This window comes from Gambusia affinis, linkage group LG21, assembly GCF_019740435.1.
Source record: "Gambusia affinis linkage group LG21, SWU_Gaff_1.0, whole genome shotgun sequence".
In the NCBI taxonomy this organism is placed as follows: Eukaryota; Metazoa; Chordata; class Actinopteri; order Cyprinodontiformes; family Poeciliidae; genus Gambusia; species Gambusia affinis.
The window spans coordinates 4,056,126-4,082,163 of record NC_057888.1 but is presented as its reverse complement, the minus strand read 5'-3'; the positions used below and the strand labels follow the sequence as shown (position 1 = coordinate 4,082,163).

The window sequence follows — 26,038 nt, the reverse complement described above, 5'->3', positions numbered from 1 at the left end:
ACCCAATCATCCATTAATACACAGCTTCATCCATCTACCACTGAGAATCAAAAATCCTTTGAAAGTAATATTTAGATTTAAGTAGCATTTTTACATGAAATTATGAGAACTTATGAATGTTTCTACATACTGAAGTTCACTGAGAATCTATGGCAGAAACTTCTGCAGTCGGCAGGATTTTAATAACAAAACTGCAAAAAAAAAATCTAAACATGGACTGAGGAACAAAGACAAACCTACAGATTATAAATTGGATAGACTGATAGATGGGAATATGACGGGAAAACAAATAAATGGAAACACAAATAGATGGAGAAATTGATGGATGTAAAGGTCGTGGTACTGATGAACACAGGTGGAAAAATCAGAAGAAGTTGGGATGGGAAAATGGAAGAAAAGATAAAAACAGACTGATGAGATGATGGAAAAGACGGATAAATGGACAAACCATGGATGGAAAGATGGAAACAAACTGATTGACAGAAAAACTAAAATCTAAAAACAAACATATCAACAGCTGAAAGCCAGAAGGAAACAACCTGACGGCTTTCCTGACGGGAAAGATTCCTAAGCCAAATTGTTCTTCCACATTTTCTCAGAAAAATAAGGCGTTTACTTTCGCATACAAAGGACTGCGACGTATAAATAAAGCAGGCTTTAGTCGGACCTTTTCTCCACCACCTCCAGGGTGAGGTGCAGCAGCTCTCTCTTGACCTTCTCCCTCTTCTTGATCATCTCCAGGATGGTGACGGCGCGGCTCAGGTCCCTGCGCAGCTTCAGCATCTTCTCGTACGACGCCTCGTCGTTCTTTCGATTCTGACAACAGAGGAGTCAACAAGCCTATCCGTCAATCCCAGCACGTTACCACGGTAACAAAAATCCAAAAGAGCAACTAGATTCTTCTGTACAACCTTCCTGGTCTGCATCTTCTCAGTCCGCCGGCGGAAGGCCACATAGGGGTCGCTGGTGCTGGAGCCGTCTCTCTTCTCCTGCTTGACGGTGGGGATGAGCGAACCGCTCTTGCAGGTTTTCCTCTTGCGGCTCCAGTAGTCAAACACCTCCTTGATCAGATCGTCGTCCTCCTTCAGCAGCAGCTTGGCTTCCTGCAGACTGACGAGCTGCAGAGGAAGCAGAGAGATCAGCCCTGTGACACTGTTCAGGTAAATTATGTTAGAAACAATCTGTCAAATTACCACAAAACATTTTTCTCGTCAGTCACGCTGACCAATCAGCTGCTCAGGATTGCTATAGGATGACATATTGCACCAATAATATTTGGGTTTCATAATGTTTCAGACTCCTGTGCTGCGTTCAATGACTTCAAATTATAACTTTTGTTGTAATTTTTTGGGTAGACTTTTTTGGTACCCTGAGGAGATCAGGTCGACACGCCTCATTAACCCGTCAAAGTGATTGTAATAATCCAGGTCAGGGTGCTACCAGCAGTGATTTTTACCTGCTGTCCGCTGCCTTTCTCCAGTCGATCGATCATTTCCTCAAACTGCAGCGGCGTGATTTCCATTTTCTTCTTCAGCTTATTCACAAACGTCTCATCCTCTGTGTCCAGGTCGTAGTCCGGAAGCTCCGTATCCAAACTGAAAGCTGGGGAAACACAGGGAACATTATTACCTCCTGTTAGAAACGATTAAGAGCATCTGAAATTAAAAACAGATGTATTAGTCACCTTAAAGAAAAAAAATCTAAATATTTGAAACAGATGGATGTGACTCAACATGTCTGCACTTGCAGTTCTCAAAATGTCAGATTCATGCTGTTAAATTTCCAAACTTTTCCAGGCCTGATGTTCCAAATTTCCCAGTCCGTCTTTTTTTAAATGTTATTTTTAAGCACAAAATACTCATTTTACTGTGAAATTACAGCAGATATTTCTAGTTTCCACAGACTTTAAATATGAAACCAAACAGAAGATGGATGACAGATGTGTGCAAAGGACACATGGAAGGATCCAGAGTGGTTAAGGATGGATGAACAGAGGAAAACCAGTGGATGGATTGAAAGACAAAGAAGACATGAGTGAATGGAGGACAGATAGGTGAGGGACAAACGCACACTAGAAGCCAGAGACAAAGATTGGAATAAGACAAATGAAGGACAGACAGTTGAGGGATAAGTAGATGAGACAGACGTAACTTCTAAACTATGGTATAAAACCTGGAAATATTCATATTTTCCCACATTTCTGAACTTTACTGGCAGTCTGTCAAACCTTCATAACCATTTAATCAGTTCCCATCTATCTGTAATCATCTGAACCGAAGTCTTGATTCAGAGCTGAACTTTGACCCCGGGCCCTCCTCCTGCTACTCACGCTGTATGTGAATAAGCTGCTTTGGCATTTTGAAGTCCCCGGGGTAGAGCAGCTCGTAGTGCGGGATGTTGCGCTCCGCCTCGGGGACCGGGATGACCATGCTGTCCCGCTTCTCTCCGTAGACCTGCTGCGCAGAGATGGCTCTCTGGAGATGGTGCTCCTGGAAGGGAACAGACGGTTAAAACACAAACTTCCTGGTTTGCTTTGTTTAACATGTTTAACAAACCACCTTCCATAAATATAACTCACATAGATTGATAAACATTGAGAAGGCACTCTTAATGCCCTGGGAAAGTAAAAAGCAGCTTTTTAAGTTGTAGTTTGGAGTCTTTTGGGGCTTTTCTGAGCTTTATGCAACAGATGGCCGCCGCAGCCGCCGTGATTTCGGGCCAATCTTGCACCAACACATCTTCTCACAAAGCTCCTACTCATTTTACACATTGCACGCTGTTCACAACCAGTTCCCTGGCTTGATTTGCAAATGTGGGTCAGCATTAAGAAAGTAAATGTGGGTCAGCATTTAACCGAGTAGTTTTCTATCGATTGGAAAGTGGTTAAAAATCCAATTGGTCACCTCAGCAAGAAAATTAAGCAGCTTCTTGAGTCAAATTGAAAAAGATTAGGCAAGAATCATCGAATCCATCAGTAACATGGTGGGAACTTGATGCATATAAGTGTTTAGATGTGACAGAGAGGAAAGGTGGCCAAAGTGCAGCGTGGGGGCCGTTTGTGGCCCTCTGAATGGCTTTATTAATCCCCAGTCACAGCCTTAAGAATGGAGCCAATCTGGCCTGGAAACAAAGATGCTGATGGACAGTTTAGTTTTTTTAATGAGATTTTTCCCAGACAAATAAAATCTTGACATTAACAAGAAAAAACAGTGTGGCACCAGAAGCATCTTATCTATTAATCTCATCCTGCTCTTGTTGCCGAGAAGAGACGCCCAAAAACTAAAACAATCGACCTTTAAAAATGTAAAAATTATGCACTAGAATTTAATAAAGCCATAACTCAAGATCAGCAATTAACAGTTGTCCACAAAAGTGTAACTCTGTTTCACCTAATATATTATTGGGAAAATAAAAGAAAAAAGGCCATTCTTATGTTAAAACTATTGCATTGGCTTTTGGCTTAGGGATTTTGGGTTAGGGAGGAAGAAAATCTGTCAAACACACAAAAACTAGTTTTGATAGGCAGAACTTGAATGCTTAGAAAATGAAATATAATTATAATTTATTGCGTTTAATGGCTGAATTAAAAAAAGAATGATAAATGTGTTTGCGCTGATAATCAGAAATCAACACAGCCAGCTTTAAAGAAATTTAAGAAAATATAAAGGGAAGGAAGAGATGAATAAACCACCAGGTTTCAACCAACACATCTCTGAGAGTTTGGGTTTTTGTCTTTTAATTAAACATTAATTCCAACCTCACAAATACACAAGCAGGTAAACCATGTGGTTTCAGAGAAGAGTTACCAGCATAAATAGTGCATGTTAAGAGGCAATGAAGCTTAAGATGCCGTGGTGAGCATCAGCCAGGCACTGTAACCTTCCTCTGACCTGAAACACATCCTGATCTTTCTCAGCTTTGATCCTCACCACGCTTCACAGCCCAGGGATTTCCTCTGCTGAGCGTAGATTAGGGGCTTTTGTGAATGGAATACGGAGGAAAACTCAAGCGGTTTATTTTAGCTACAGTTTCATCGTTTAGATTTACATCCAAGAGTGACGCATCCAAACTCATCTGCACTGCAGTCTGAAAATGGGAGAAAACAAGTGATACGTTTATAGGCTGCTTCAGTAAAAGCAAACGTGTTTAAACTAACAGCTCTCATACTTCAGCAGCCAAATTCAAGTGCAGCTTTTCAAAAAAACACAACCACAATATTTTTGAATTCAAGGAGGCTTTCTAGTATAGAGTTGCAATTTAATGGATGACAAGAATGAAAATTCAGACATTAAATTGGATCTTCCCTTCAGTTACGCAACAATGTTACCCAGCAGCGGATGTTATTAGCAACAATAACTACACAACAAGGGAGCTAATAAGACAAACATGTTTCCACAGATTTTAAACTAGAATTAGAGACTCGTCTCAAAACAAGGCTGTTTAGAATTTCCAATCTCCAAACAAACACACCTCTGGCTATATTTTTACATGTTTTCCAATAATAATGTTGCTTTGAGCGTACATAATATAAAGGTGACCTTGAGAATCTCTAAAGGGCACTTACAAATAAACAACTAGTTATTTTCTCTCCACACATCCCACCTGCTATCTGTGAGGTTTGTGATCTCAGCCTCTAAAGATAAACATCAAGTTTAGCCCGGGAGGAAAAATCCATCAAACACACAAAAACTAGTTTTGATATGCAGAACTTGAATGCATAGAAAATGAAATATGATGTATAAAATATTGTGTCCACAATTAGCCTTAAAAGAGCAAATTAAGCCAACGCCAATGACTATTTTGAACAGTTTTAATAAAAGCCCTTAGAGAAGGTTCTGTGGTTTCAAAGGAAATTTTCCTTTTATCCTTGCATCATGTGAAACTGTTGCTGTGAAAACTCCTTGAGGTTAGCATTGCATCAAGTGTTTCCTCTGGAACACAGGCCTGAAAAGCAAACAGCCCAGTTTTTCTAATTATACTGCCTGAAGCAACAATCTACTAGGACAAATACTTTCTTGCATTCTTCAGAAACATGTAAATATTACATGTTTTGGTATCATTGGTCCTTTCACAGATGTACATAATAAACACAAAACAGAATATTTAAGATTTCCCTTCACAGAAGCGTTGCACCAACAGGTTCAATATTTTCTCCACGTAAACATCCTGGAACAGCAGCAGCGCCATCCTTTTTCTCTTCAGTCATAAATGCAGATAGGCTGGAAGAACAATCCATTTTTCACATCACACCTTCCTAGTAATAAATATACCCCAGAAAAATGGATGAGACTTGTAAAGGGTGCCATGGCAACAGAAATATGGCCTCCTGCCGGTGTTTCCAGTGCACACCAGCCAGGAGAAGCCGAGGAAGTCTTGGGGACAGTGATATATTTCAGCATTTAAAGTACAGAAAGCTTCATTTATGGAGGTTTGTTGATTCCTGACTGAAATAAAACAGGTAGCATCACTGGCTGAAGACAAACACAGTCAAACTGATACCAGACTCTGTTCCCTCAGGCTGAAGCTGAGTTTCTCTGGTACCAAACAGGAAATACCACGGTTACATAACTCACCATGGAAGCATGCTTCCACTTCATCACCAACTTGAATGAGCAATTTTTCCTTCTTAAGACGTCCAGTTTCGACTGTAACAGGCAAATGTCACAGAGCAGGACATAAATGGGGAAATGTTGTATGTAATTTGTGTGTGAAAATTTATTTTAAGGACTCGTTTCACGTCTGTTTTCCCTTCATTCATAAGTGGATAAAATATAAAACTATAAATGGAATCTGGAAACATTCAAATGAGTTGACGGAAAGATGCCTGAATGATGGCCAAACGAACAGATGAAGGATGATGTGATGGACGGAAACTGATGAATGGATGAATGGACACTGATGGAAGGGTGCAGGGACAGAAGGATGAACGGATAGATGATAAATGGAGGAGCAGACAGACCATGGATGGATGGCAGAGTTGGAAATATGGACAAACAGCTGGATTGGTCAATAAATAAGGTAGTACTGTCAAGAAAATACAATATTTTCCACAAAATACACTGAATTTACTTTTGATCCAGCTAACTGGGACCTACAATCTTTTAAAAAATAAAGTATTAACCCTAGGATATTCTCGTTCAATGCTTCATCATCTAACAGTTACTAAAGTGCCTAAGAAGTCTAACTAGTATCAAAGTAACTCAGCTCCACGTGCGGTCATTTAGCTGACTGAGAATAGAAACAACCCCGCTGCTGCTGGAGAGGATGTGGGTCAGGGAGCCAAGCCGCGGCTGCCTTGTAGTAAAACTGCCCTCTTTATCTCTTCTGTCACACTGTTATGTAATGACACTGTGTGGATGTGTACAGTAGGTAGGAGAGGGCCAGCGTGGGGGTGAGACGGGGTTTCTGCTGACTTTGCACTGTGTCAGTGTTTTCCTTGTGTTTCTGTCTGCTGTGGCATCCCAAAGGAGAAGTCCCCGAGCTCCGAGTGGAAATGAAACTGAAGAACAAAACGTTTCCCAGCTGTTAAAGTAACGACAAGATTCCTACAAACCATACTGGATCAAAATGTGGTTATTTTCAAGTCTGAAAGTTCCACATTTTTTCTTTCAACGTTTAGCTTGTTAAGTTTTCTCTGTTTTTCCACATCACATAAAACACAGCTGAAGTTGACTAATGAATAGCCTAATAGTAATAGGGCTGTTTCATTCCTTTTGTGGCATTCGGATGAATTCAATTTAGCTAGGAAACGCTATAAGACTTCCAAAATACAGATAAAATTAGATCACAAATGCAGATTCTTTAAAGCAGTTTGGAGCCTGCTATTCTTTTCCTGTAAAAATGAATAGACTAAATGTTTGTAACCACAAATCTATCTTGAAAAAAACAGAAAAAGTTTTTATTTTTGCTAACAGATACAAACATCTGTAAAATTGCCTTTCCAGTTATTCTTACTTGGAAAAGCTGTTAAAGTAACGATAGAACTAGTCCGTTAAAGTGAAACCTGGAGATGTAGATATGATTCATTTAGTGCTCTGCAATGGGAAAAATAACTCAAAACTACTCATTCTTTTGCTCTCTGTCAGCTTGATACTACATGTAGACTTGTTACCATAGCAACTGACAACAATGCAACTTGTAGCAGGATTCAGCCCCAAAAACACTCAAACATCACCTCCACATTGAACAGAACACTCAGTTAAAGTTTTGGGGTTTTATGCTTGATGTGTATTTTGTGAATATTAAGTGATCGCTGTGGTAGATTAGCCAAGCTAACACTGCGGTGGCTGATTAGCTAATTTAAACATCTGCTCTACTGATGATCTGTCAGTTTGTGTGTAGGTTGCCTTTTTTATTTTTAAGCTGAACCAAAACACACCTTATTGCACAGCACATCTTTATGTTAAGTTTGTCAAAGTAAAGGATAACTGACCTACTTCCCTCTCCCTCGTTATTTTTTTCTTAGTTAAAACTTATTTCTCACCTTGTTATCTAGTCATAATATAGACAGTTCATACCAAAACACTGCATCCCTTTTTATATGAGCACACAATTAAGTTGAGCAGGGAAATGGGGGCGGGAACTTGAGTGGGTGAAATTATGCTCCAAGGAGTCTAGTTTAAAATAACAATGGAGCTCATTTAAGAATATTGTGATATATATTGTGTACAGTGATTTAGCAAAAATATATCAGGATATTTTTCTCATATCCCCCAGCCCTAGCCTGTACACAAACAAAAATACTATATTTCTTTATCTGAAATCTAAAACCAGTGTTTAACTTTGTATTATACCTAAAAATAAAACAAAATATAAACTTGATGATTTTATAGTAGCTCTAGTTCTTTCCAAATAAGGAAATATGCCCATCTTATAAGAGAGGGAAAGTAATTAAATAATTGTAAAGGACTATTTTACTAAAATATGATGGTTGTCATGACAACATGTTTTGCCTGGCATTTCAGATTGTCAGCCTGTTGGAGTATCACTTCAGTACCACTTGACACAGATGAAGCAATTATATTTTTCAGTGCCATTTATTCACAGACTGTCTGCCAATAACCTCTTTGGCCAGTTAGATGAACTCCAACTGCTTTCGATTTTCATATCCAGCGTTTGTTTTAGTAGCTGCCATGCTAAAACCCAGAGGCTAATTATAACAATGATGCACATTGTGCAATATTATTACATTTTTTTTATATGCTGATAATCAATCCCAGAACTACCTATTTCTATTCAATTTTCTAAATATCTATTATCATACATTTCACATTTAGAAGAGTACTGGTACTATTTTCTTCCCTTTTACAAATTGTTTTTCATGACATGTAAATCAAAAGCGGCATTACACTAACTTCATCAATTATATTTTTGGGTGAAAATTAGTTCAGCCAATAATCGGGGTCATCCAATACTAATTTATATGAAAGAATATTCAGCAGGCTTTGACCAAGTATCAAACGTAAATAACTTTCACACGTTGGTTTTACTGAGTCCAGGACACTGGATACAAGCTTAAAATCCTCTTTTATAAGTCAATAAATAAACGCTGAACAAAGTTTTGCAGCACGTTAACATTAAATGTGAGATTTCAAGACGTTTTCCACCAAGTCACCTAGTACAGCACACATGGCACGGCTGCAACTGTCAACACACCAATTCCTAGCTGTCAAACCGAGGCGGAGGCCCACTGTCTCCCCCTGTTGTTCACGCAGCGGAAATGCACACAAACCAAGGCCTCTGCCCGCCTTTAGCAAAAAGTCAACAAAATGGTGGCGCCGACACAAGTCACGTGACTTCTTTGTGCCTTCGTGCGCCGTTTGCAGCGTAGCAGACGGCTAAAACACGACTTTTCAGCAAAACACCACAATATAGCGATATTATGATTTCCCTGGTGTATGTAAAGTTTAGTAAACTAAAGCCTTCGTCGAGATCTGTCGTGCGCACAAAACGGCAGCAATGGCGGCCATTTTGCACAAGCTTGCGCAGGTAACATTGTGGCGCCGAAAAACACTGTCAAAGAAATCCAGCGGCGGCAGATCGCCTTTTAAAATAACATACCGATTCCTCCTCCTTTTCCATCCCAGTTGGCATCTGCGGCACCGCCCGGTTGATGGAGGCATATTCGTGCAGGTCGGGCAAATCCTCGCAGCGGAAGACGGGCAGGGGCTTACAAGCATCCAACGCCCGCGCCCGAAACGACAGTTTACTCATTTCTTATAATAAAAGATGCAGCATAAATCTCTGGGAACTGCCTGGAGTAACAGCACGTCTGCTTCGAGTTCTCATTGAGGAATCTGTCGCGGTCTCTTTTAGAGTCGGTTCTGAGGGCAGTCGTTCAGGTCCGGTTAGCAGCGCGAACAGAGCCGGGCAGGCCCGGGTCTCAGTCGCCGTCTGTCGGTCTCTCTCGCTCCTGCGCTCCGCTGTTCCTGCCCGGTTCAATACGCCATGGCCAACATGGCGGACATTACAAACTCATGCAGCTCAATGCTCGCTCCAAGCGGCCCAGCCCCCTCGGTCACACAAACAACCATTCCCACGCAGCTTCGCACGCGTGCGCGCTCGAGAAACGCTTGGGGTGCGAGGGAAAGAGGAGGAGGAGGGGAAATTATGCTGGTGATGGTTCGGAACTTCCAGCTTTCCAGACTTGGGATGTTACGCTGTTATTTACCAGGGTGCTACTAGAGTTAGATTTCAAAAATAAATACATATTTAAAGCAAAACCAGGGTAAATCTCCCAGCATATTATTGTACAAAAACTAACAATGATTAAAAACTACACACATGGTCAGAAAAAAATCAAAGTAAACCCATAAAATTCTGGCATAATAAACTACTATATCTATTAGTAATTTTACATCATGAAGGTAAGACTACACCTATGTTATTACCCAACTGATTCAAATGTCTAGCATATATCGCCACCAAGTGGAACAAAAACAACGGGACACAAACGGATCAAAAGAAAAAATGCCTGCTGGGAATTAAAAATCACTAATTCATCATATTCCATATTTAGAAAGAGGAATTTTTAGAAATACATTAATTAATTCCCACATTTCCAAAACTCAAATTTCTAAAGTTTTTTGTTGTTTTGCCCCATTTAAAAAAAAAAAGAATAAACAAACTTCTCTAGGAATATATGGCCAATATTTCTGCAGTAGTAACACCTTAAATGTGGAATATTATTAAAATAATAAATCAAAAACGTTGCCTGCTGCAACAAGCTAATGAAATACTGTAATAAAATTACCTTTCATCTGTACCTGGATTTTTCATTGAGGCACAAACATTCTAGGAAAGCAAAGGGTATCAACAACAACAGAACCCTTACAGAAAGTTGTTAAAAATCATGAAGCAAAATCTTACAGAATGCAAACAGGAAGCAGACATACCTACATGGATGGATGTACATAAGTCCCAATGTGTGCCCTTCCCAAAAATGAAAACATTTATTAATAAGCAACAAACATTACTTAGTATTCTGCTATTAGAGAATTAATCTGGAATACAAACATGTCAATAAGCAAGACAAATGTGTGAATGCTTCTTGAATGTATGTTGCTGCAGCTGAACCATTCAGTGAGGATTTGAAAGATGTTAGTTGGAACCAGAATGAATTCTACATCAGTAACCTGTTTTCTATTGTGTATTGTAAACAATCCTGTCATTGAGCAGCAACTAAAGATCAATTTGGTTGCTAACTTTAAAGTTAGAGAATTAGTCAAAAGCTTTTCTTTCTGTGTCTGAATTTTCACCTGAACAGTCTCAAAATCTAAATTTTCACTGGTGGCAGAACATCATTATCTTACATTCCTACAGAATATAAAAAACCCCACCTGAACCATAAAATTCAGAGTACTTTCTATTCTGCAATTCAAAATACCATACTTAGAAAGGTTGAAGCTAAATTAATCAGTGTTCATTAATTACACATTCTTTAAAACCTGCTTTACTTGGCGTGAAGATCACCTTAGATCTGTTTAAACCTGAAAAACTCAGTCCTTTCCTATGTCCCTTTAAAATTTAGTTTGAATCCAACTCCAGAAAGTCCGGTTCTGACGCGAATGTGCCATCAAATAAAGGTGGAGATCAAAGAAGGGTCTCGTGTCTGCCTAAAACCACAAATACTGTGTGAATTTGGTTCACTTTAAGTGGCTTTACACCGCAGGGCATTGTGGGACAACACAACCAAAATAAACTCATATGTAGCAAAATTACCAGAAAAAACAGATCACGGTTATGTGTGGAGGAAGAAATGAAACAAAAGCTCTGGTTGGAAGGTTTATCCTACCTGCTGTAAGTACTCATTAGATCAATTTTAAGGTAATTAACAAGAAAATGGAGATCATGGCAACTCTGCAAATACTATTAGAAAAGATTTAAAGTTGGTGTGAATGATGGTAATGTGGATTATTTTTCTGTGTAATGCGGTGCAGTCCTGGGTCGAAACTAGAAGCTGACTAACAATACCGATGATTAAATTTGAATATTTCTTACATATTGCAAATTCTTCTTGAACTTTGAGTTTATTTAGATTTACTTGAAGTTTTTTGTTTGTCAATGCACAATAGTCAAAGACAAATCTAATTTGTTTCACTGTAAGAACGACTTAGGCCCTATTAGTTAATCATAAACAAATAACTACTCAAGTTTGGTTTAACTGTTGTCTTCTATGCACTATTTACATGTTTTCTACAAGTTTTGTTAAAATCGAAAGTGTTGTTCCATCACATTTCACAAAGATAAACTTTTGCTTAACCTCCATGTAATTAAAACTGTTTATTCATCTACTTTTCTTGGAGAATTTTAAAGATTATTGTAAAAAATATATTTTTATCTATATTTATGGGTAGTCGAGTCTTGTGACATCTTATATTCCAGTGTAAACTAAAGTTGCTACAAAGAGACTATTCTTTTAATGATAGTCACAAAACCCCCACTTTCTATACTTTGACTGCACTAGATTACCATCATAGCATCTTAGAAGACTCCTAAATGTGAATACAGCAGAACGTACAGTATGTACAGTCAACCCCCACCTGTCTGTGGTTCAGTATTCACAAATTTTTCTGTGGAATATATCTCCATATTTTTCTTGAAAAGCTAACCTTTTTTTCCATACAGCAAGTGTAAAGAATTCAAAAGGCCTATGAACAAAGCTACTTGACCTGCTATTGTCTGGCGTTTGCAAAGCAGCCAATCCTGGAGAGTCTTTCATTTCAATTTCTATCATTACATATTAGCAACTGCTGTAGAGGTAAAATGGTTTCAACTGTGTCTATCAAAGCAAACTGAGGTAAATTTTGGTGTTTGAACAATTAACACGTTATACGTGTTTTCAGATGAGTTCTTGGATCTAAGCTGCTGGCAGGCAGTTGTGGTCCCTAACTCTTGTGAATGCCAGGCGTCCAGACAATAAGCTCTTTATTGTCTTCACAATAGTCTGGGTTTTAAAAGGTAAACAAAAATTATGCCCAAATCGGGAATACTTTAACCAGTAACTGATTTTTGGAGAGCTTTGTTCAAACTTATGTACTTTATGTCAAAGAACAGAGATTAAAAATGCAAATAACCTGCAGGAGTGGTCGACGATTGCCATAGAAACCAGCATGATCCAGATGTAAGAGGCGACATCATCATCCGTTTGGAAGCAACACAATTTCTTCTAAAGTCCATAGTAGAGGCCTTTTAACAAAAAATGATAGGGGGTGACAAGAGACAAAACCACAAAACAGAAAATATAAGATTACAAATTCATCAAAATTAAGTTTTATTCATTTTCCAAAATCTTATTCAACCCTTGTATATAAGTTTAAACAATCAAGATTATAAGTTTTTGAATTGGGCTATGTAATAAGTTTTGCTGCAACAATACAAAGAACATTCCAACACAACGCCATATACGGAAAACTGATGTGAATTTGAGGACATTACAGCAAAACGTGAACCAACATTCGCCTTATCAAACCCATTTGTGTTTTATTTATCGCTAGGAGTTCGATTAAGAGGCATTTGCATTGGAATTAGGGACAGTTTGACCAACAAAGATTTCCTACAGCTGTGTTTGCACAAGGAACAGCGACACCGCAGTTAGCTGACACACAGCTGCTAGCAGCCTTAGCTCACTTACCCTGACCCTGAACTCTAAAATTATTTTATCCACCGTTGAAATACGTCACATAAAGCCAAAGCACGGCTGAAATCACCCAAGTGTTAGTTTCAACTTACCCGCTGCAATGAAAATCAGAAGGAAACATACTGACGATGGTAATTCCACTGGTTGTCATGCTAGCCCAAATGCTAACGCTGGTTAGCTCCCACTGGGACGACTAAATACAAGACACTTTCAGCTTCTTTCCATTTCTAAACTGCCATTAACTTAGTCTGACAGGGCAATGGAAAAGAAGCATTTTGGTAAGTAAACGTATTTCGTGCTTCTAAAGGTAAATTAGGGTAGTTATTTATGATTTTTTTTTCGAGGAGGTGAAAAAAAAGATCCAAACTGACCAAGAAGCCACTTTCAAGACGAATTGTGATTGGATGACAGCTTCCACCAATCACCTGTGGAGAACTGTAGTGGAACATGAGCTTATTGGTTGTCCTCTGTTTGGTGTAGTAATAACAACAACAACAGCAACAACATTAATGATAAAAAAAATAAAATTATAATTATCATAATAATTATAAAACAAAACTAAGAGAAACATTTGTTAACTAGAAACAAAAATAACATAAACAATAATATAAACAATAACATTAATTGACGATGTTATTTTTGACAATTATTTTAATTACGGTGATGATTGTTATATAAAAAAGCAACATAATAATGAAAACATTATTATTATGACCAGCAGGGAAGGATGCTGGTAAATATTGTACTTAGAAACAAGAATCTATGGCTAATATTAAACTAAATAAACTAATAAACTAAATAAATTTATATTACTATTATGCAATAATAATATACATTTAAATAAAATACATTTAACAAGGAATTCCGACTGTAAATGCTTATTTTTGCAGCATAGGGTTAAATAAGCAACACTGTTCTTGTAAAGAAAGGATGCAGTTTTTGTTATGTAACCCTCACTACCCTTCATGCCTCATCGTGCCCCTTCAGATGAGTCCTGTTGCAGGGCAGGGTTGCCCCTGCTGACTCCTCTGATGCTGTTCTGACTGCATCACATGATCCTTTTTCCTGTTTTTTTTTTTTATGCTCACACACAGTTGAAACAGAATGCTGCATAGTGGAGGCATACAAAAGCTGCAAAGCTTTACCCTCTCCTTCTGTCAGCCCCTTGATGTTAAAGCTGCATGCGCACGTCGCACAAAGAAAGGCTTCTGGATCAGATGTATTATAGAGGGAGGTTTGCTCAGCCCTCCCAGCGAGGTCATCAGCAGCCATCTCTTGACTGAAGAAAATCTTAATACAGCCTTTATGTTGAGCCCACTGCATTAGAAAAGTGCCAGTGCACAACCAGGTTGACTATGTTTGGATTTTTCCATGCATTAGTTTTAGAAAGAGCAAATGTATCTTACAGCTTTATGCAAGAGTATTTGTTTCTTGCATTGGTGTCAAAAATAGCAGATTCTGCAGCTGCAGTGAACTGTAAAGGAATAGCAAGATGCTTCATGCTACTAGATATGACACTTCCTTCTCCAAACATCCAGAGGGCAGTGCAGACCCATGGAAAAACTTGTGCTTCCACTTGAATTACAATGCATAAGGCAGATTGCTCACTTCACTATCTCTTACCTTCTGAGACTGAAGTTACACATCTGAGCCAGCCAGCAGCGTTCAAGCAAGATTTTTCTTAAAACATATCAAACAATATTTAATTAGCCTTAGTGAATCTTCTTTTTAATGTCAAGACATTAACATAGAATGTGTCCCGCAGATAAGTAGCCTTTTATCAGAAGGCAGCTTATGAGGGGTTTGAGTTTGTGCGCGTGATGGGAATGCATTGAGGGAACAAGTTCAAGACTGCCAGTCTGGGCTAAGATCAAAGGAGAGTAAGACAGACATTTGCCCCTTTGCCATACAATTTGGATCCATCTGCTGACAGCATTTCAGATGAAGGATGCTGCTTTAGTGTTCTTCACAACAGGGGTCTCAATTGAAAAGCATGCCTCGTTTCAAGGATGCTATCATCATTCTTTACATTGGGTTGACTGCTGTCAAGATTGTACTCTTCTAGATGGAACTGCAAGAAGAAACAGGTGCCATCCTTTAATGCCGTTAGCGCCCAACCCTACCTCTGTGCACCAGTCTTAATCATTTACTATATACAAACATTTACTAACATATCATGCCTTTCCTTTCATATTGCCTCTCTGTCAGCTTGCTTTAATGTCTTAGTTGTCAGTGTGTCCATGTAGAAGTGTCACCGAGACAAATTCCGACATTTATTGCACAGTCTCCTTTGACAGACAGCCCCTGACAGATGGATTTGTTTGGGCTCACCCTGTTCTTGTGTTTCGGCTCCAGCTCTTACTGGAATTACACAGACTCCCTCCGGTCATATTTGCTGTTGAGCAGTTTCCATAGCAGCAACATAAGCCAAACCCAGCATCACAACAGCGCCCGAGACCTGTGCGGTGATCAGGATTACATCTGGACCTGTGAGCATTCTTGACAGACAAAACAAGTCATGGCTCTTTATCAGGCAGTTCTCATCTTTTCAAGACAGTAATGATGTTCTAACTCAGGTGACTGACATTGAAAGTCACTTATTAAAGACAAAAATGATACAGATAGTAGGGTGGGGAATATACAGACCACTTGGAGTGGTTACATGTGTCCACTTTACTATTGTTTTAAAGGGGAACATCTCTTAACCTGTTTCTAGTTCTGGTTGAACTCTGCTTGGGCTGCTCTTTGTGACTCACTATGTTTTCCATGTTCATGGACAGGATCTCAAGTTAGTCACTAAAATGGGGTGTCTAGTTGAGACCCTCAGGACTTTACTCCTCCATGCTTTTTGCGGAAAATGTGGTTTTGTTGAGTGGACTGGCAACGTCTCGAGGGTGTACCCCGCCACTTATCCGTTGACCGAAGAAGATAGTCACCATCCCACACTAAGTCCCTACAGGGGCAAAGAGGGGACAGGAAATAAATGGATGAATGTGGTTTAGTTGTCACTTTAGTCCATGACCTTCAGTGAGTTTGCAGTCGAGTGTAAAGTGATTGGGATGAGAGTCTGAGCTCAAAGTCTGAGGTCATAGTTCTCAACTGGAAAAAGGTGGGCTGCCCCCTCCAGATTGGGGCCTTGTCTGCAGTAACGGGGGTACTAGTCCGGTCTATAAGAGTTAAGAAGGAGCTGAACCAAAAAGCAAAGCTCTCGATTTACCGGTGTGGAGCTCTGTCATCCCAGGGGATCCTAGAAAAAGGTTGCTGCTCCACTGCATCAAAAAGAGTCAGCTGTGTTGGTTCGGGCATCTGAGCTGGACGTCCCCCTGGGGACCTCTGCAAAAAAGTTTTCTTTGTATGATCCACTTGAGACCGAGAACTTGCTGGAGTTCCTTAGTGACTTGTTCATAACTGGGCATATGATGGATAGATGAATTGGGGCCTGCTGTAGGTCACTGAGAGGAGAGATTTACAGGATTACCACAGGCCTTATCAGGAAGCAAAATCAGCTGGCTCCATACTTCTGTAATGACCTAGTGAGGACCACACAGGTTCCCCTCCATGTACAGTATGCATCGCTGTAATCAGCAGAAGCATTTAGCCAACAAGTTAATGGAACACAGCAACATTTAGCAGCAATTTAATTCTTAAAAACCACAATATGTCGTTTATTCTGCTGGAGATTTGTTTATTTCAAACTAAGTCTTTTCCCTGTTCTTGATCAAGCCGAGTGAGTATTTAAGTGAAAATTTAATCCCATCCACTATTTCTTTATATGGACAATTTTTCACTAATTTGACTGATTATAATTGTTAGGAACTGGATTTTAAATTGTTTCATTTATTGTTAATATTAATTTTCTGTTCTCTCTTCCTTTCTTTCAATAGAAGGTGTGCCTGTCCCTCTACATCTGAGTTAGGCTCTGTGAACACTCTGATGGAGCTGTTGCTTGTATTAACTCTATAATTCTTTTGTGTTTATTTCCCATAGAAAATAAACCTGGCGTAGCGCTTTCTGAGTTTAACTATCTCTATTTACAGTAGGGATTCAAATCCCCTGATAGAGCTATTGCTGCCATGTGTGTTTGTGTTTTTCTCCCAGAGAACCTACAGTACTCTTTGTCTTTCATTATTCACAAATTCACCTATCTGTGGATGTTTTCATGGAACACATCTAAGAAACAGAAAATGCAGCCTGGGAAGCTGAAATAACTGGGTGTAATGCTACTTTATGTTATTGACTGGTGTCTGCAAAGCAAGTGAACCATTCATTTCCCTTGGTACTGATTGGCTGTTACCCCTGAAGCAGAGATAATTAAGACTGTGTATTTATGCGTATTAATGTCTAATGGTGTTTAAACTATTAAAATAGTTATAAGCACTTTCAGAGGAGGTCTGAGGTATTTGTGGATTCCATCTGTTAGTGAGCAGTTGTATCCCCTAAACCCCATGAATACTGGAGTTTTGCTGTATTCTCTAGTGGTTTTGTGTTTTTCTGCACTTCTTTCCAAGACAAAGTAAATGACAGTTGATGCTGTCATTTAGTTTTTTTGTTCTTTTTCATGGAAAGAACTCCTGGTCCAATGTGCTTGTGTCTTGCTTCTTCTTGTCCACTCAACCTCCAGCCAGCTACAACACATGGACATCCATAGTAAACCAGTTTATTCTCATTCCTTTCCACTGTCAACACAAAGACATTCAGGATGAGGAATTGTTGCAAAGTCAATTCCTCATTGCAAAAAGCTGAGATTCCTTAAATAGAAACCTTTTTTTTTTTTTTTTTTACCAATTGCAAGGTGAAGTATTCCCTGGACAGGTCACCTGTGCAACAATTGGCATTCACGTTTGAACCAAATTGGACCTGCACTAGGTGTAGTGCCAAGACATTACTTGGGATTACTGAGAATTTGTGTCATAAAAGAACCAAATTTTGCTGAAGTGAATAAAGTTTCCAAAAATACACATGACAGAAAAGATCCAGGTTCCAAGAAGAGTTTATAAAGCACACACCATTACAAGTAGAAAGGCTACAGTCACATCTGCTTTTCCTAAAACAAAGAACTAGACTCCATGCTGTGAGGACACTGTTCAGCCACAAAATTCACAGTCTTAGTCACATCATACACCCTTTCATCAAACCCAGCAGTCCTAGTGTTTACCTATAGCACCACACACCCAGTGCCCCTCAGGATGCTTGGCTTTTATGCTGCTTGTTTGACACAGATACCCTTCACCAGCATTCCATGTCACCTCCAAGCGTTTTGCACATTATCACAGCAGCATATGTGCAAATTAACCTTCCCGCACATCCTGATGGCATTCACAAAATGTTAAACTCTGCCTTCTTTACATTTGCAACAGACATACAAACATCTGCTGCTTGCTTCCTCTATTTAATAAGCTGATATTGAAGTTGTTAGCCAAAACTGGAGCTACTTCACCTGCCTGCATGTGCCCCACTTCAGAAGGCTGTTTCCATAGCTACATGACGGTCTATGTAGGGACCACGTCCTTTTGACACAAGCTCTCACGTATATAAGAGGGCTCAGTGAATCCTCAGCCTCCTTTCTGCAGCCTAAGAGCCTAATAATAAACCGGGATGGTCTTTGTTAAGCAGGCCCACACTGTGAGGCTGCATTGCTTACATGAAAGCTCACCTTGAGGGGAGGTGAGAATTCCTTTGGCAGAACTAGAATGCTCCACTAATGAGCTAATCATAATTAGCGTTACCATTACCTCAGCTGCAAATGGCCGGATGCTAACAGCAGCAGTTACACAATTTGCCACACGCAGAGCCTTTCATGGTGCACGTCTCGTCACCCAACAACATGTGGGAGCACCTGTGTCCCCTCCCTTTTCCCTTACTCTGTGCCGTGCCCTGGCCTTTGGACCCAGACATGTGAAATATAGTAAATGCGACAGCAGCAGCAGGTTTTTGCTCGCCATAACTAACTCAGGGGTCAGTGTCTGCAGTCAATACAGCAGTTAACCTCCTAAATTCGAGTAATGTCAGCAGGCCACACGTATGGGGCTAATGACGATTTGTTGGAAGGGAGTTTAGCCCTGCTAACAACATACGCTACACCAATTACCTGCAGGGCATTGCAGAAATTGAAGAAAAACGATCTAATTGGACAACTAGGGGACATTTTTCTTTTGACCTGTGAATAAAACAACTATATATCTGTGGTGTGTATTAAATGTTCTTATTCTAACAGCTACTGTTTTCAGCAGGCCTTCCATTAGACCAGCAGCAGAAGATAAATGTAATTTTAAATCCTGGGGACTGGTAAATGCATGTCTATGTATTCCAGAAATCCTTTACATCATGCTAGTTCTCAAAAAACATATTTAATAATTGCTTAACCCTAATCATCTATTCATTCTCCCAGTCCAAAGAAAATGGTGGTTAAATATATAAAAAAAAACTGCTTTAAGCCTAAGTCTGCTGAGGCTAACAATAATTTTACACTTAAATGAAGATATTGATTTGACCTGTTTGTTGTTCTTCCTCATTTTTGATTGTCAAAATGCTTTATGGTGGCATGGAAACAGCGCCTCAGCATGATGCTGCCAACTCCATTGCAACTGGTAATTGTCTTACAGATAAAAGTCTGACTTGAACTCTGACTTTCCATCTTTGTGGGCAAATACAGGGTACCACATCTCTTCCATATCTCTTCAATCTTCCTTATTTTGGGGCCACAGCCAGTCAGTCTAAAGGAAAACGAATGTTGTTCCTGGATTGGCTGCTTTGCAAACAGCAGCCAATAGCGTGCCAAGTACCGTAGCATAGTGGCAAAGTATTTCAGCTTCGCAGGCTGTATTTTCTTTCAAATATTTAAGAAACAAATCAGTGAATGTGCAGATGTCTCACAAATAATTTGGATTTAAGTTCCTCAGAAAAATCCACAGATATCGAACTGGTGGGGGTTCACTGTACATCTGTATCTCATCTGGCCTTGTGAGAAATACTAAGAAGTTTGGTCCACCCATCCACCCATCATTTGGCACCCAAATCATCATCTTCCACTCATCTTGTCTGGCATAGCATAAGGAGAGCAACCAATAATCAAATGTAGTCTCCCTTTGAGTTCTGGATTATCTCTGAAACCGAACTCTGATCCCTTCTTCCATAGCTGAGCTCCTCACCCAGCCAACTTTCAAAAGAACCTCAGATCAACACTCTGTACTCATCATCCCGATCTTTTGGTGGACAGCCATTGGTGAGAGCTGGAACATAGACAAACGGGTAAAGCTTCACCAAAACTCTGAGCATTGTTTTATTTTTTTAAATTGTGAAAATTATCGAGAAGGAAAACAAACACACAAATAACAATAATTTGGTCTCTTTGACAGATTTTCTGATTTATGGCATAAATCTCTGAGACGACATAGATGATCTGTAGCGTCTCCTGTATCAGCATGGTTCCAGTATAAACCACTGACAGGCAGCTCTGACAGAGGGAAGTCAAACCAGCCGCAAAATGCGACACCTAACATTCAGCCATGAATATATATGAGTAATCAGCACTTAAGCATGCTTTTCTTCTTTCTTCTACTGCTGCCTTCACCTTTCCCGCCCATCTAACGACTCTTTCTGTTGCTCATTTGATTGAATCTCCCTGACAGACCTTCCATTCCCTAAATAGATAAACAAGTACCATTCAGAGAGGAGCAGCGCCTGCATTTTACACATCCATTTTCAGTCTTGAGCGGCAGTTTATCTGGACAGAAACAGATTAATAATGCATCCATATTCACTCCATCTGTCAATGGCCCGGACTAAAACGAGGTCAAGACACTCTGCTGAGTGTAATGAGAGGGAGAGGTGGATGTCTAACACTTTGGGTTAAATATATACACTCACAAACAGGAGAACAGGCTTGGTGCTCTTTATGCCACCCCCACACCCACTAAAGTGCACCTGCACGCACCCATGATGATGTTAAGAGATGAAAGCTTTGGTTTGAATCACTCCATAAACACTCCAGCTGTTTCCCACAGGGGAACGCCGGTCAGCGTCTTCTTCACTCAGAAAAGCTGACCTTTAAATCTCAGTTTTTTGACTTCTTTCTGCAGCAGAACGGACCTCTATTACATCGCCAGGGCTGCAGACAGGAATCAATTTAACACACGCCTCAATATCTGGCTCATGGATACTGCGTACTCCGTACACAGCGCATACAGTGACTTAGAAAAGTGCTTGCTCCTTGAAATAATTTGCATGTTGTCAAGTTTTTTGTGTTGTAGAGATTTTATGTGAAAGACCAACACAAACTAGTGCACAACTGAGAATATAAAGAAAAATAATAGATGGTTTTTGGATTCTTTTTTACAGATAAAAACTTAACTAGTGTTGCATGCGTTTGTATTTAGCCAAATAGAATTAAAAAATATTGTAAAAACAACATAAATCAGCTATAATTTGTTTCAATTATAGCTGGAAATTTTTGGAGTATGCCTCTGTAGCTTGGCACCTCTAGAGATTGACATTTTTGTCTTTTGCTCCTTCAAAAATTATTCAATTTAGCAACTTCCAAGTCAGTAGCAGCAACAGTTCCTTGTTTAAGCTTTCTTTCTCACTTGGCATTGTGTTAACACACCTTTTTGCTAACTCCTAAGACTCATTCTCTTAGAGTGTACTTTTTTTTTTTTTTTTAACACAAAAAGCCTTTTTATTTTGGTCTTTGTGTTTAATAGTTAATTATAATGTGTAATATGTTGGGTTTTTACAACAGATTGTCTTCAGTTAGCGGCTTCTTTAAAACCGCTGTAACACAGACTGCTACAGGAGAGCTTTCCTGCCCACAGTGTCTGCTGCAACTTTTATTTTTCTATTCTAAGAAAATTGCATTATGCAAGTTACCACATTTCATTTCCATGTGGGATTAATGAAGTATTTTTGAACTGAATTGACTTTTTGCACATCTTAGTTCAAAACGTCAGTTCAGATACAAATCATTTTAAAACCTGGTGTAAATGGTTGAACCCTGCAGTCAGGTTTGTATTAGTAAGTGTATCTAATGCACTGAGATGTCATGTCGGGAGAGCTGCTGCCGTATAAAAGTACATGTGAGCAGGAGCAAAGTGAGCTCTGTCAGAGTGGAGTGACATTTGAGTTACAGCACAAAATGTACCTCTATCAAAGAAAGCATGTGGTTTCTATTTGTGCTTTTGGAGCTGTAGAAATAAAATGAGTGGATAGACTTCCAAAAAATCCCTCTGGAGAGGTTTGGGGGGGCAAGGACACTGTGATCCTGTTAGTTGGGCTTCAAAAGAATACTGATAGTATCATATGTGGACTGGAACTTGCAAATCATTTATTTTGTGGAGAATATTTTGATTTTGTAAAGCATACAACCAGAGAAGCTGAGGGGAAAAAAATAGAGACACCGACTGCTGACTCGGTGGAAGTCATTTTATTTGTTAAAGTTCATCACCCGTCCTTTTTGCAGATTCTTTCTCTCCGCAATTTCTCTGAGCTCTGCTTCTGCAAACCTTAGCTCAAACAAAAATGCCCTAAAACTCAGACGTTCTGTCCAAATAGTGGAAAATCTGAAAAACATTCAAGCCTGGCATTTGGAAATAAATGATTGCCAGCAGATTCATTACATCTGCAGCTTGGATTACTGAAATACTCAAGTCTGACTGCATGTGGATTCCCCTTTTTTGAAAGCGGAAGAGAAAATAATATACATAAGCTGTGAAAAAGTTTGGCCCCTAAGAGATTTCTTTTGATTTTCTTTTTGCCTCTCTTAAATTTTTTGATCACAAAAGCAATTTTAAATGTGAATACAGTTTAGAGCAAATACGGTGCAATGATATGCACCGTATTTGTGTAGGATTTATTCTAGAGGGAATACTGCATATTGGGCTGAAGACAGAACCTTAAGGAATTCCATATTTTAGACAAGTTGTATTTTAGAGGGAATTGACCTGCCAAATTATAAACCTTAATGTTTAATATGCTGTAATCAAGTACGCCAAAGACAGAGTTAAAGGAACAGAAACTCTGATTTAGTGTTAGTTTTCTTTAAAATAAAAAAATAAAACCTACATTTATTCACAAAGTTTCCTTAAATAGTTAAAATTTTTTCTGCTTAGAGATGTCTGCAGAGTTTGGAAGCTGAATTCTCCCCTCAGTTGGAGACTCCAGCAAACACACCTGTTGACAAGCGACTACCAAACAAACTAACACACATCATTTCACCCATCACCTTTCTGGCTGCACACATGAGTAACACCAAATGTGCTTCGGGGCTTTTCTGAAACCTTCTTGTATGAAATGATTACAGGCAAAATTCCATATTTGAAAAGTCATAATGATTTGAAAACACTCCCCAAAAACTGGAGCAGCATCCCTGAAGGAAGCTTAGTGTTCTGAAAAGCCCTCTCATCTATTGTCTGCAGTCTTTCCACTTCCTCCACACTACGCCCACTTGAATGAAAGCAACAATCTCCGTATTGCAGAGCCGCTCCCTGCTGAGCTTCCTTACAGTACCTCACACATGCCTGGTTGCATCGGAGCATCCAGCCCACTGCTCTGCTGAATCCAGGTTACTGGGATCGCTGCCCCTCTCCTGCCGGCTCTGTGAAAAGGTTTCTGTTAGGGCTCAGAATGGGGTGGCAGGTGGGGGGAGGGGTGCTGGGACGGGTCTTGGCCCTATTATAGAGATTTCTCGGCTTTTCCTTTTTTGTGGGGATGATGAACGGCATCACCTTCATCCTCGCAGGATGCGGCAAAGCCTATTGAAGTGGAAATAAATGCAGGGGAGTGTGAAGCAGCCCAAAGTTTTGATAAGTGATTATGTTGCTGACAGGAAAGTGAATAACTAATGCCCTGGCTTATTTTATTGGCTACCAGTTGTCCTTGAGCGAAACACTTAATCCTTGGCTTGCTCCATTTGTGCCGGTAGTAATGGTAAAGATTATGATGGCGCTGGGCTGCTGCTCCCAGGTGTGTGACTGTGAATGGGACTCAAGGGGCTTCAATGAAAGGAGGGCACAGCCATGAAAAGTTGGGAGAAAATCGAGCTGGAATTTTATTTCTAAAGAGATTTTCTTTTGGGAGACAGTGAAAGAAAGTGTGGAATGCAAATTTATTTAGTCCCCTTTTAAACATGATACCCCTAAATAAAATCCTGTGTATATTTTAAAACTCCATAGAGTTCACCTAAAACAGACCAGTATTGATCCAGTTCCAATTAAATACAGGGCCAGTATCATCAATACCAATATCAACATCAATACCAGTACTTTTTATTTACATTTGACAGATAAGTCTTATGACCTTTTGATATTTTTTATTGGGTTGCCAATTTAATTATTTTGCTCAGAATTTGGACAAAGTTTATAGGTCTCTTCAAAACACTTTATTAATTTTGACACGACAAACAGCAATAGTTAAACCAAAATAAATAAAGAAATAAATAAAAATACTGCAAGGTGGAAAAAATTTCATTTTGAAAGCAAATCAAAAAAAACTTTTTTAGGTAGAGCTACAACACAACTGAACATTTCAAGGAGCTGATCTACACGTGTTTCTACAGCAGACAGTGTTTGTTTTAAACCCCACTTCTGTTTGGCTCTTGGTTGCCATGACTTCAGCAAAGATGGTGGTGGATGTCACATTTTTGTTTCCAGACAAACAAAAATGTGACGTATCACACGGCCATAAATATCCACAGTTACATTGCTATGACACAGTTTTATGTCAGTTTCAAGCGTGGGTAAAAGCAAACGTTGACATGCCAATTTTTTGGTCGGCAAACAGCTGGAAGCAGCGATGTCAGGAATGAATTTGTAATCAAGTTCACTTTGCTTCTTTCTTTCCAATCGTTTATGTTTTTGCTGCTTTAGGTCAAAGGTGATGGTCTTTTAGAAGGACACTGGTTCCTCTGGGCTCTTCCAGGACGGCTTCTGCTCGGCTGTCTGACTCACATTGGTCCCAAAAGCCCTGGCCCACTTCAAGAAATCTCTTCCAACACACACACACACACACACACACACACACACACACACACACACACACAGACGTTCAATTTGTCACTTCAACAAACATTCTTCTGAAAGAGGGCAAAAAATAATTGAAAAATAATTTTCTATTAGACATCTTTTCCTAAATTAGGCTTTAGCTTTCTGCAAAACAGTAATTTCTGACAAGAAGTAGCAGCAAAGCAGCTATTGACAGAGCTGGAGAGAGGATGTGAATACCATAATGAAAAGCAGCTGGTCTGTGTGTTTGTTTTCACACAACACAGCTGTAAGAGTAAATATGCAAATTTATTGAATTAAAAATGCCTCGTACATCCAGCACCGGCAGGCGGCTAAATTCTATACTTCCTTTAGTGCAGTTTATGTTGTGTTTACATAACGGATAAACATTAAGCATGCAAATGACAGCAGAGGATGTTCCATGTAATTCAAATCTTTGTCAATAGTTTGGTGGATTGTAAAATGTTAATGGCTTTTTGGTGTTGCCACTGCTTAGAAAACACAAATTGGGATTTAAGTCAAATGCGTGTTTGCAAAAGCGTGAGGAGGATTTCTTAAGCATATTTAACAAGTTCTTAGCTTTTGCAATGTAATGACAAATGGCAATTAGCAAATGAAACATCATCCTGATTAAACAGATTGGGGCTACTGTAAAATCTCTTTCCAGGTCTAAATTAAACAGAGTTAAGAGAAACATGGGAGTAATTTTCAAGGCCACTCTCCTTGTTAGCATACTGAGCTTTTCCACATCTCCTGGCTGACTTTTGTTGAAAAACTGAAAGTGTTTTTGTCTAAGCAGAAATGGTTTTTGTCTCTGTATTTGATATGTACTACTAAAATAATGTTGAATGCATTTCATTGATTTAATTTGGGAATATACAAAGAAAAACTGGTTTGATTTGATTGA

The 26,038-nt window shown here is 39.3% G+C and overlaps 1 protein-coding gene across 2 annotated transcripts in view; it reads right to left on the bottom strand.

The window, feature by feature from the left end:
* Positions 1-13,508, bottom strand: part of LOC122824130 (enhancer of polycomb homolog 1-like) — a 30,862-nt gene extending 17,354 nt beyond the window's left edge. Inside the window, exons 1-6 of one of the 2 annotated variants that reach the window (XM_044104371.1) lie at positions 13,231-13,508; positions 12,576-12,687; positions 2,330-2,489; positions 1,457-1,602; positions 912-1,118; positions 668-816 (exon numbers count right to left, since the gene is read on the bottom strand). In XM_044104371.1, the coding sequence (XP_043960306.1) occupies positions 668-816; positions 912-1,118; positions 1,457-1,602; positions 2,330-2,429 (602 nt within the window). In that variant the 5' untranslated portion in view covers positions 2,430-2,489; positions 12,576-12,687; positions 13,231-13,508. Of the gene's footprint in view, positions 1-667; positions 817-911; positions 1,119-1,456; positions 1,603-2,329; positions 2,490-9,060; positions 9,611-12,575; positions 12,688-13,230 lie in introns of those variants that run through there. The other variant, XM_044104370.1, reaches the window with a different exon arrangement.
* Between the last annotated feature and the right edge of the window lie 12,530 nt (positions 13,509-26,038).